This window comes from Gymnoscopelus braueri (genome assembly GCF_963280865.1).
Source record: "Gymnoscopelus braueri genome assembly, chromosome: 3".
In the NCBI taxonomy this organism is placed as follows: Eukaryota; Metazoa; Chordata; class Actinopteri; order Myctophiformes; family Myctophidae; genus Gymnoscopelus; species Gymnoscopelus braueri.
The window spans coordinates 17,221,941-17,234,622 of record NC_137612.1 but is presented as its reverse complement, the minus strand read 5'-3'; the positions used below and the strand labels follow the sequence as shown (position 1 = coordinate 17,234,622).

At 44.3% G+C, this 12,682-nt stretch overlaps 2 protein-coding genes across 3 annotated transcripts in view; one reads left to right on the top strand and one right to left on the bottom strand.

Moving 5' to 3' along the window:
• Window positions 1-5,329: 5,329 nt before the first annotated feature.
• id1 (inhibitor of DNA binding 1, HLH protein) lies at window positions 5,330-6,901 on the top strand. Its single transcript, XM_080422815.1, has 2 exons — window positions 5,330-5,836; window positions 6,334-6,901. The coding sequence occupies exons 1-2, from the start codon at window positions 5,471-5,473 to the stop codon at window positions 6,367-6,369; spliced, it is 402 nt and encodes a 133-aa protein (XP_080278941.1). The 5' UTR covers window positions 5,330-5,470; the 3' UTR covers window positions 6,370-6,901.
• Window positions 6,902-10,531: 3,630 nt separating this feature from the next.
• Window positions 10,532-12,682, bottom strand: part of ncoa3 (nuclear receptor coactivator 3) — a 36,108-nt gene continuing 33,957 nt past the window's right edge. For both annotated transcript variants that reach the window (XM_080422758.1, XM_080422759.1), the window contains exon 23: window positions 10,532-12,409. In XM_080422758.1, coding sequence (XP_080278884.1) covers window positions 12,398-12,409 — 12 coding nt within the window. In that variant the 3' untranslated portion in view covers window positions 10,532-12,397. The remainder of the gene's footprint in view (window positions 12,410-12,682) is intronic.

Here is a 12,682-nt window from a genome sequence, read left to right as displayed (position 1 = left end):
GCATGAAGACTGCTGGAGGTGATCTGATGGTTTCACATTGTTTGTCCTCCAGGTCCCTCCCTGCTGTTGTATTGGGGGCAGCTGGCCAGCAGCAGTGGGCCCTGTCCCCCTGTAGGCATCCACTGGCTACCAGCTGAGAACAGCTGGTCCCTCCCACCCCACCCAACCAGAGCCAGTGGACCTGGCCCCTGTTGAGCATCCTGGAGAGGCCATATATGTCTGCCACACAAGCACTATTCACATTTCACAGATAGATGGGCCTGCTAATGAAGAGGCCTCATTAAGCTACATTTACAGGTTCTATAGAGGTGGACCTATTGTTGAGTCCATGAGGGGAACTATAGCCATATCGCTCTCCAACACAATAGAGCACCTATTCAAGTTTTATCGCCCTGTGACGATGGCTCCAAAAACTGTCCCGCGGCGGCCTTCGGATGCTAACCTTATGTCAAGCCGCTCCTTCTGCCCTCCCCACTGTGTGAAGTCAACGCCACAATGTTACAGAAGTGAACAAGAGGAAGATACAGAGGGGAGGGGTGAGGTGGGGGTGGGGGCTGCGCAGGAAGAAGGGGGTCGATGTCCAGTGGACGGAAAAGGGGAGCCGTGTGTTATTAGATTTGCAACAAGTCGTAACACTGTCTCCCATTGTCTGTTTCACCTACCCTGCCAACCCCCCAAACCCCTGACCACAGAGAACACCACCCAACACCCCCTTTCTCGACCAGCCCCACCCCGACCCCCACACCCACACCCCCCAGCTAAAGCTCTCTCTCCAGGCAATTGCCACTGGAGTGGAAAGTATTCCAGAGCACAATGCCTATGCTCTCAATGGGTGCTTTAGCATGCCACCAGTGCGCTGTCACCAGCAGATGGGGAGCTAATTAGAAGCCATTAAAGGGCTTTGATAGTGTGTGTGGGAACCAGGCGGAGGAAGATGGCCATAGGGGTGTAAAGGAGGGGTAGTTTTGGGTCCGGTGACTGCACACACACACACACACACACACACACACACACACACACACACACACACACACACACACACACACACACACACACACACACACACACACACACACACACACACACACACACACACACACACACACACACACACACACACACACACACACAGCTATTGGTGGGGCAGAGAGAGCAGGCTGTCCTCATGAGGGAGAGGAGAAGCATCCGTCCTGCTGGCTGCACCAAGGACAGAGTGAAGGACACCTGTGAGGTTTCAAGGATGTCTGTGAGACTATCAGATAGAGATAGTGTTCCAGTAACCTGCCCCTGGCTCTCTCTCTCTGAGGGGAGGGCACCCACAGAGGAAGAATACCCACAGACAGCGAGGCTCCAGCAGGTCTGATGACACATCTCTGAACCGGGGCTGGGCCCGTCAGCCCACAGGATGTGACTCCCCACTGGACCACAGTCATTACAGAGGCATGGGCTCCCCCAGGCCAGGGCACAACAGTTACCACAAGGACTGGAGCCGGCCACTCACAGCAAAGCTGATGGGTGACGGCAGAGCGGACACCGGACTTGCTGCATAACCTACCACTAGTGATGAGCGGGCCGACCCGTAACCCGCGGGTCCCGCGGGTCAACCCGCGGCGCGGGTGGTCGAGTCAGGATTTCAGAGGCAATTATGCGGGCTGCGGGTGAGCGGGTCAGCCGCTCTCACACGCAAAAAAAATAAAAAAAACAACATGCTTGTTTATTTAGCCCATTACAATGTTGTGCTACTGTAGACATTTAAAGCGACTTTGGGTACTTAAAAGAGCGCTATATAAATCTGAGCTATTATGAATGTGATTATCTTTTTTTCCCCACCGCGGGTCGCGGGGCGGGTTGAGCCATAGATTTATATATGGGTTCGCCGGGCGGGTTGAGGCGGGTTGGGTTCCGTGGCGGGGCGGGGCGGGTCATGAAAAAACCCGACCCGCACATCACTACCTACCACCCCCCTCCCCCGCCAAAGCCCATTCCAAGACCGCAAATGGGCTTTGTTTGGACCTTAGGAACCCCAAGTGTCATAGTTCAATCATTGCAGTGCACGCGAGATACAAGCGGGGAGAGACGCCCCAGTGGAGGAAAAGTGTTTGTACCTGTCGCCACGCCCCTCCCTGTCCCATATGAGCCTCTAAACACACCTGCACACAGGTGTGATCATTATCAAGCAAACAGGAAGAGCCTGACTGGGAGCTGGAAACTAATCCCACAGCTGCAGGGAGATGGCCTGAATGTGTGTGTGTGTGTGTGTGTGTGTGTGTGTGTGTGTGTGTGTGTGTGTGTGTGTGTGTGTGTGTGTGTGTGTGTGTGTGTGTGTGTGTGTGTGTGTGTGTGTGTGTGTGTGTGTGTGTGTGTGTGAGAAAACTTTCATGTGGTTCACACACAACTTCTAATAAAATTCCATAGCAGCCTCTTTCAACATTATTTATGAAGAATCATATTCAAGTCAAATCATCTGCCAAAGAAACAGCTTCATTAGATCCACCACTATTGCGGTTTTACGTGTGTTCAGGAAGTTGTATGAGTACAACTCATTGTCCCCCACCCCACCCCCCGCCCCAGTAATAATAACAGCAGCAAAAGTGTGAAAGCATTACTGGAATGTCCTATTTCCTCTGAACAAAGTCCTGCATTAACTTTTCCCCCGATGCCTTCCTGTACACTGCTGTTGTGGAGCTATTTTCTATAGCGATAAAAGAACAAGAACGAGGGCGTATTAGCCAATACATTTCCTCTCCACCAACTGGCACCAAGTTCTACTGAAAACACCATTAAGGGAAGAAAAAAAGTTTTTGTGCTGGCGCAAAGATCGCCTATAGAGATATACAATGTTCTGATGGGAAAGAAAGAAAGAAAAAGGCAAGTGGTGCATTTCGTCTGTTTGATGGATGCAGGATGTTGCTACATCGCTGATACAAACAGTAGCAGAATACTAGCTGGTCTTTACAGCCTGTTACAGTTGTAATCAATTTGACATTTAGGCTCCCGAGAGAAATGAATTCTATATCAGCTCCATCCACCAATGTCTGGAGAAGAAGGGGTTGTTTTGGGGATATGGGAGCGAGGGAGGGGAGGGGAGGGGAGGGGGGGGGGTGTTGTGCCATTCTGTCAGTTAAAATCAGGAGCTAATATGTTTCACTTTTCTTTCCCCTCCTCTGTCTCTTCTCTTCCCTCTCTCTCTCTCCCCTTGCCTTGATGTGCTGTAAACAGGCTAAAAAGGGCCCAGCTGTGTGGAGTTATTGTTGGTGTCAGTAGGAAGTGCTGATAGCTTTTGCAGCTGAACAAAAGCTGGATGAGGGGAGTGGAGGGGCGCTCCAGACACTGTGGCTCCAGCCTAGATTCTCTCCCACAATCCCTGCACCGCACTCCCATTGTTCTGCCCACCCGGCCCTCCCTCCGCCCTGTCAGCTGCGACCTAGGACAGAGGGTAGAAAAAAAATCAAAGAAAAAAAAAAGAAAGTTTAAAAAAAAAAGTTTTTACAGGCTACCGCAACAGCTAGAAAGAAACAGTCCTCCATGTAGTAAACTTTGTTACAAGAGAGCAATGCTAAAGTTGTTATTATTGCAGTTATCTGTATTTTCTCAAATCAGTGTAGATAAATCATTATAGTTATAAGTTATAAGTCTAAGGAAACGATTATCAAAAATTGCTTTAAAGTTTTATAATTGTAATTATATTTTTTAATGTAGGCTATACAAGGATGGAAATTGCATGTTGTATGAGCCTTTGTGCATTATAATAAAAAATACCATAAGTAAAAAATATTCAGCAGAAAAAGTTGTTTTGCACAAAAGTGTATTTTTTTAATTATAAAATAGTTTACAACAAGTAGCCAGACATTGGGTGCATATAATTTGGGGTCTTGTAAAAGGGGAAAAAACACACAAAAAAAAACATTATGATAATTGTTTATGAAGTTCTGAAAATAGTCTTGCAAACGCCAGGGGTAAGGGGAGTTTAAGATAGCCTGTGAAAATGCCATGTTCAGGAATGCAAGAATTGTCCTGCACATTTGTGTAAAAATGCGGCAGGAATAGCTTTGCCTTTTCAAAGCAGTCTCCCTCCCTCCCTCCCTCCCTCCCCATTCTTTTGGTTTAAGGACACTGTTCATGTTATAGCTGGTGACAATGGCCGTTTGCAGGTGCGCTGGGCGGTAATCTCATCAGAGTGATTTAAGGTGATAAATGAATGATGATCTCCGCAGCCAGTTTGTTCTCAGGGTCTGCGCGCTACGCAGGTGAATGGGGGAGTAGCGAGCCTCTTGTTTGAGGTCTCCATGGAGACCGCCCGCGCGGCGCCAGGCTGACAGGCGTCAAGGCTCGGATGAATGGGTGACGTCACCGCGCTGGCGCCTGCCAGTCTGCCTCGGCTTGTTTGGACAATCTGGAGGAAGATTCAGAACAGAGCAATGCAATTTCTATGTGCACACAAGGCTGAGCACACACACACACGGAGAACATGTGAAGGAATCCGTGAAGTTGCTCACAGGGGCTTCGTTCACGAGAGGAAAAAGAGAGTCTGTGTTTTCAGAAAAAAGTGCAGTTTGTACGTATAAAGAGAGCTTTGAATGTAACTGTCTGGGCAGCCATATGTGAATGACAGTGCAGGAAATTGACTAAAATAATCAGCACACATTTCCTCGTGATTTTTTGCAATGTTCCAAACTAATGCTTTAATAAACTGCGCTTTGTTTTTGTTTTGTATGCTTAGTCACAGTGTTGTTACACAACAAGTATAACAGATTAAATAAACAAAGATTGCAGTAAACATATTTGCATTAGGACCTATACCCAGTTAAGCTAGCTTACTTTTTTCTAAAACTGTTAATTACTTCTCTTAGTTTAATGTACCCATTATCACCCACACATCTGTGGTGCCATCCTTAATGGTGAGAGTCTAATCTAGGACGTGATGGTAATTATCATCAAGCATTCATCCTATTCATGCCTTCCCAGTTCCCATCCCACACACATTCACACACACAGGCTACATACCCATGCATTCACCACCCCTTGACTGTCCCCAGGCAATCTACACCTGCAGAGTCCCCAAGCCACGGACAGCTGGATTCCCACATATCAGCCGTAAAAGACACACATTTGTTTCCATTTGTAACGCCATCCCTCAAACAGATTGTAAATCTCGATAACCAGCCGGGCGCTGCCATTGGCTGAGAAAACAGTTGTGAACCGCCCCACCAATACGAATGCAGCGACCCCATTGGCTCCCACCAGGCAAACAGGACGCAACCAGAACGCCCTCGAGTCTCTGCTTAACTATAAAGACGGGGAGGTTCACCCATGTGGATATTTCAAACTGTCAACATTCCAGTATCAACATCTCCTCCGAGCATAAAAGGAGAATACTTTGTTATCACTGTAACTTAAGCTACTTAAGGCTTACCCCACTATCATTTTATCCTCGGCATTCTTGGAAACTACACGTCAAGTACTCATCAAGATGAAGGTTGTTGGATCTACCTGCGCCCTGAAGAGCAACAAGATCGGCGGCGAGGAGATGGTGCGCTGCCTGTCGGACCAGAGTCTGGCCATCACCAAGTGCAAGATCCCGCTGCTCGACGAGCAGATGGCCGTCTTCCTCCAGGACATGAACAGCTGCTACAGCAAGCTGAAGGAGCTGGTGCCCACGCTGCCCACCAACAAGAAGGCGAGCAAAGTGGAAATCCTGCAGCACGTCATTGACTACATCTGGGACCTGCAGGTCGAGCTGGACGAGCCGGAGAAGAGCCGTCAGCACGCCGCGGGCAGCCTGACTCGCACGCCGCTGACCACCCTGAACGCGGAGCTCGCCAGCATCTCAGTCGAGGTAAATATCTTCCATCAATGTATAGACTGTTGTTGTCTCGGTGAATTGAATTCTTAACACAACAAGTCAAGCCGGTGCCAAAAAGTTGCATATGCCAGTGGTTCTCACAAACTTTGTCAAGTCAAGGACCCCCAAATTGATATGTATTTGGTCGCGGACCCCCATCTGAAAATGTTTTGTGCCGGGGATCCACAGAAGAGAAGATAAAAATAATAATAATCAAATGTGAGCTTGTAGATCTGCTATTTTTGAATAGCCATGGATTAATTGGTTTAAATGATTGTGATGCTGGGGATGATGATTAGCTGGGGACCCCATATAACCTCCCCAAGGACCCCTTGGGGTCCCCGGACCCCACTTTGAGAACCACTGGCATATGCGTCATGCGTAACGATGGCACTGTCAGTTATGTATCCAGGCTATGCTTTGTAAACACTGTCCATGTATCGATGTCATGATGATGTTCTAAAAATCCTATGTTCTCTCTTTCCTTGCAGAATGGATGCTCGGACGACAGAATCATGTGCCGCTAGAATCCATGGAGCATCGTCTCATCATCATTCCACACAGCGAGCACTCTGAAGAAGAACGAACAAGGCTATTACCTGATGTGACTTTCAACCACATTTAAAAAAAGAACCTTGAACCGAGTATAGGGACGTTTCGAACTCCCATGCTATAGAAAATAACATTCTCTTATGGAGAGGATCTGTCACTCCAGGCCCTCGATTCATCCGAGGTCCTTTGGAGAAAAGACTGAGTGTCCAAATAGACTGGGTTAGCCGGGAGATCACGGCAGTTAGGCTTCCAGTGCAACATTATGCTTGTTGCTTGTATGTAGAGTTTCTAAAGAAAGCTAATATTTCTGCTACGTTTTTGTATCTTGTGTAAACAACCATGTAGAAATTTTTTGAATTTTGTTAAAGGAATTTTACATTTCTCAGATTCCTGAGCGAAAGATCGTATTGTATATTACAATGTCACGTTATGTGAAAAGATATTGTTTCTTACAATGTACTTAATTGTGTTTTTATTAAAACAAGACAAAATATTTTTGAACAAGAATATTGATTCCTCTGAACTTTCTGTGTGTGTGTGTGTGTGTGTGTGTGTGGGGGGGGGGGGGTGGGGGGGGTTACAGTGCAATATATATATATATACATTTCTCCTCACATAAGGGTTATCCTGTTGCTTTATAGACTACAGCTATAGATGGGGTCATGGGGCTAAAGCACATAGTAAAAAAAATAAAATCAATTATGGTAATGTGATTAGGCCTAATCTTGATATAAACTGCAGATTTGCCAAGTAGGCTATAGTCAACTGACTTAAGAGTGTAAAGAGGCTGTCAGCAACAGCTATAACCAAAGAATAAATGAAGCCAATTCATTGTTGCCTCATGAAACATAAAACCAAGGCTGGTGGCCCATAGTCATACCAGTTAAATTGGTAATTTGTTTTTGTATGGCTCATTAACGTATCAAATTACAAGAGGAAGTATCCGTTTAAAGTGTTTGGTCCAGAGATTTTGATAAATAGTGGAAATAATTAAAATGCCTAAACATCAAAATATGACAATTGCCATGCTGCTGCTATTCGTGACAAGCATTTCAAAAGGGCTACATATGACTGATAATTTATTTATATTTTTTAATGAGCCATTTTAGTAAATAATGCATTTAGCGATCATGCACCTATACCAGCTATTGAGTTATTAGTTTAAAAGTTGACCGTTTAGCCTATAGGCCAACTGCAACACAACTACACACATATTTGGAAATCAATGTAAATATAAAATAGCCTTAAATCAGACGCTTGAGTGGTCTCTTTCGGCAGGGCACGGGTTAAAATGGTTTGGAGAGGCAGCAATTCGTTCTAAGATTTATTCTGTCTCCCTGGTGCAATGTTTTTCCCATTTCCCTGCGGTGCGGTGCGATGCGCACAGCTGCAGGCCCGGCGTCGAGGCACGGCCAGTGTGTGATTGTGTTTGTGTGATAGCTTTGTGCCAAGGGCAGGGGAGGGCGGCGGGGCCCAGACTGAGCGGCGCCTCGGCACACCTGGGGAAGTTCAGGTTAAATAGCTCCACATTCCTCAACACACAGCTGATTGAAACATTAACAAACAGTAATCCACGAGCCAGGCCACAGATGGGCCGGGAACGCTGCCAAGAGGAGAGAGAGAGAGACTCTTGCTCTCTGTTATAGATTCCCACACAGTACAGTAGTTATAAGCCTGCTATTAATATACTCTACACTTTTTTTTCCTTAAAAAAAAGAAAAAGAAACCTAGGCTACAGTCTTTGGGTTCAACTCAGAGAAGCATAGCATATTGAAAAGCAGAAGTGTCGCATGTCATACACAATTATTTAACTTTTTTTTTTTTCTTTCTTTTCAATAAAACTTGTGTGGCATCTACAAATACATTTTACATAATATTCTAGTTGAGACATGACGTCTGTCAAATTAGGACAGGGCTACTGCGGTCTCCACACCTAAAAGTGCTATACATTTTATTACTGTTAAATCATGGTATAACGTCAGAAACATCTTTTACAATTCTGCATACCTCATTATTTTGTCTCCTTGCTGATGAATACAGGTCAATTCTATTCAAATTTCCCTTTTGTTATTGTTGTTGTAATTTAATGCCCCCTTGCGGTCGTTTCGAGAATTGCCATCTTCCATTGAACTAGCCTTCTTTATGGATAGTAAGGACACGCGTAGACAAGAGCGCCACCCTCTGTCTAGAGTGCCATTCGACATGTTGCCTGTAGCCTATTGAAGTCAATAGCGTTGGTCGGATCCAGAAATTATGATTGTTGTCTCCGCCAGGCCGAAGGCGAAGGCCCCTGTCCGTCCGTGTGTCAGTCCGTCCGTCTGTCAGCAGGAAAATCTCCGTCACCGTTGACCGATCAGCGTGAAACTGTGCACGCATACTCTTCCTTGGAGGCCAAGGAAAAACCTCTGCCCCACATTTCTGACATCAGCCTGTTATAGCACCACCAGGAGGCCAATTTTTGTAAAACACATTTTGTGAAATTACTCTTACAGATTTTGTCCAAACATCACGCAAATCGGTACACATTACCTCTATAGTAATGTGATCAAGAAGCATCGCTCATATTTTTCATATGCCACCGTGATTGGCTAATATTAAGCTTGCAGGAGTGGCCCATTTTGAACAAAATGCCTCAAACCATGAACGCAGCGTCCGATTGCCATGAAACGTTGCACTTACATTAACACTCCAACATTTTCAAATCGGCTTCATGGTGGCGCTATAACTGGCAGATTCACACGTTTTGGCCGATAACTCTTGAACCATAGGTCACACAATAAAAAATATTTCCCCCTTGGATTCCTTGGATCATGACAACTCCCCAAATAAGCCACGGCCATTTCCACCTGACAAGTTTTCCGCCATGTTGTTTTTTTCTTTGCAAAACACAGTTTTTGCTACAACTCCTAGTACCGATTTTGTCCAAACCTCACTCAAATTGGTATACATTATATCTGTAGTCATGTGATCAAGATGTATTTGTCAGAGTTGTCAGATTCTATTCCGATTGACTACGATTGGCTTTCTAAGTTTGCTGAAGGGGCCGCTTTGCACGACTTGCTAAAAGTAATGTGGAAAAATTGGCACACAGGTGTGCACTCCCAGTAGGCCAAGAAAAAATCTCCACCAATGTTTTTTTTTCATCTGCCAGTTATAGCGCCACCACCATGACACAGATTTTGTTACTACTTATGCGTTATCTTCAAAACAATTTTAGCTACAACTCAGATTGTCCAAAATTCACACAAATCGGTACACATTATTTCTGGGGTCATGTGATCAAGATGTATGAGTTACATTTTTCAGATCCCATTCCAAGTGGCTATGTGACCCAAAGTTTGCAGGCCCAGTGTAGGCAACCCTGGCGGAGACCTGTGCTCTGAGAAACGCTTTCTATTTATATCTCATATTATCTCTTATATCTATTTAAGTCTGACATTTATTAAAACAAAAACTACCAGACCAGACTGAAGAAGAATAGAGAGTAGTAGAACGATTTGATACTTGTGCATATGAGAGTTGTAGTTAGGCTACAGGTCTGACTGAACAGATTGCAATAGATACCAGATCATTTATAAGTTATCTGATATAAATGTGCAACAAAAATGAAAGCAAAGCACATAGCTATGTTCTGCCTTTTCTAAACAGAAAATGGTGTTAGAATTCTCAGAGAAAATTGACAAGCTATATAAAATGTTGTCCTGTGACATTGCACTAGTTGTCTAAAACCATGATTCTCTGGCATCGGACATTTTGTTTTAAGATGCACATTTTGGTCATGGTTGGTATGGCGACTTGGTAGTATTAAAGAGGGTTGGCAAGAACTAAGCCTAGTATTTGGTAGTAGTATCTTTAGTGGCAGTGAACAAGTAGGTCTGGTCAAAACTCGAAAAACATGATTTTGGGTGGCATGCACCTTTAAAGTCCCAATCCAGGTGACATACAGTACAAGGTTTATATTTTTGAGTTTCATTTGATGATTGATAGTATTTGGAACGGTATTACCCCATCATACTGTATACAAGCATTAACAATAAACAACCCTACAGTCCCAAAATACATCAAATGCAGTTTGATTGGGCTGGGCTTTTAAAGATTAAATACAGAACCAACAAAAGGACATTCTGGAGACAAAAGTGTTTAAATAGAAATTTGTATTTACATCAATATCAACATCGAGAGAAGAAAAACAAATCATCTGTAATATACACCTATCCTGTAAAATGACAGCTTATCTCATTTCCAAGAAACCAAAAAACAGAGTGATCTCCAGCCTTAATGTTTTTCTTTTGCACTTCATTTTGTGTCCAGATTTTGTTAACTTCAGGAAAATGAAGTTATTTCCTGAAAAATATAAAGGGATTGATTGATATGTAAAAAAGAAAAGAAAAAAAAGAGAAAAGTATTTCATCCCATTGGTATTCGTCTTTCACAGCCAAAATCCTTAATTCTTCCAGATGTAGGACTTCTTACTACGTGGTTAGAGTTGACAGTCCTCATAGAACAGCACGGATAGCTTCCCACTGCCCCCCCACCCCCGCATATGATATGTACCCATTTACCAGTGGCATAATATAATGTATGTAATAATATAAAATGTACACCAGCGATCTCAGAAACTATACAAAGATGTGGAAAAATATCTTTGGATTGTGCATGTTTAAAAAGGTAGATTTCTCAGTGAATTGAGAAGAACAGTCAAAGGAAAATAGAGGAAGGGTAAAAAATACACTCCACAGCAACTGTTTGGTAGAGGAGGCAGAACGCTGTCAGGAACAGACCTGGCGGGACAGCCAGGAACGATGTGTTCCCATCCTCGTGGTACTGCAGACACGCACACATACACACTGCACCAACCACGTTCCAGCTCTCTCACTCACACACATCGCTGCGATGAATAAAATCCTCCATTATATTGAGGCTGTCCTGGCAGAGTTCACTTCTACAATCTATCAATATATGATAATATGAAAGCTCCAGCCTTCATTCCATCAGATACTTGTCAGTAATAAAAGTGTCTGATGAAAAGAAAAGGAGAAACCATGGCTGTTGTCTTTTTTGGGGACAGAAACAAAGTGTTTGAATTTACCAAACAAAAACCCAAGCGCCTGCTATATTTGTAAAGGTTAAATAAAACACAACTGCAAATCACCCAAAGCGGCATTGACCTATGAGCAAATACAACTTATACTCTGTGCAATAAAATGGGTCTATAAAAGCATGGATGATATATTTTGTAGCATATTTACAATTCATATTCACAGACAGGACATTTGTGACATCTAATACTGCAGTACCATTTCTTTGCTTGTGACAGGGATTATGTTGCTCAGTTTCAGCCTAAAAGCTGAGAGGCAAGAGTTATTGCTCCAATCTGCATAACGTATAAACAACCTGTGTGCTTATAGCTTCCATTGACTTCTGTCAAAATTAGGCGCATCCGAAAGGCTAAGAAGTGAAAGTGAAACCCATTGGTGTGAAGGCATTAAATCTCTAATAAGGCTGTAATATTTAAGAAATATTGCAACAATCCTTTTCCTTATAGAAGCCTCCAGGTAAAGTGCAGCCACAGCCAGTTGTACCGTAGTCCCAATCTGCTTGCAGCCACGCGGCTGAACACTGCCTGACAGTTCCATGTTGCTCACGCACAGATTTATACATGTGCACAGACATTGCCAGGGTCTTCTGTTAGTGCAGGGGTCAGAGGTCAGGCTAGTTAGTGAATCTGAGGAGGAGGGGAAGGCATCTCTTTATTTGTCCTTGTGGCCCAAGGTCTCCGAAAAGAAGCAGTCTGCTGGGTTGTCCCTGTGGTGTGATTTGGGTCTACTAGAGGTCTGGGATGGAGGGTGGGTGTGTGTTTGTTTGTTTGTTTGTGTGTGTTTGTGTGTGTGGGTCCCCGAAACCCAGCTCGTCTCCTGCCTCACACTCCTCCGCCACAGCTGGGAAGACTCAGGATTCTAAAGCCCTCTTCATAAGGACTCTTTCTGCCGTCAGTGACGCTCCTCAGCAATATTTCTGCATTGACAAATAAAGAGTGAGATACGTTTGAATAATCCTAAAAATATTCAAATGATAATATTAAATTCCTGCCAGAAATGCCGAATGTGCTGCTGCCATCGCCATCCACCAGGTCCATTTACTTATACATACAGATACAGTATATCTGTGATAGCCAGTATACAGTCCAATACTGGACGGGCTCTATTCATTTGCTAGTCTGATAGTGTGACCCCTGTTGTTGCTAAGCAACAACTGAAACCCCATTTGAAGAGTGGAACTTTATAGTGA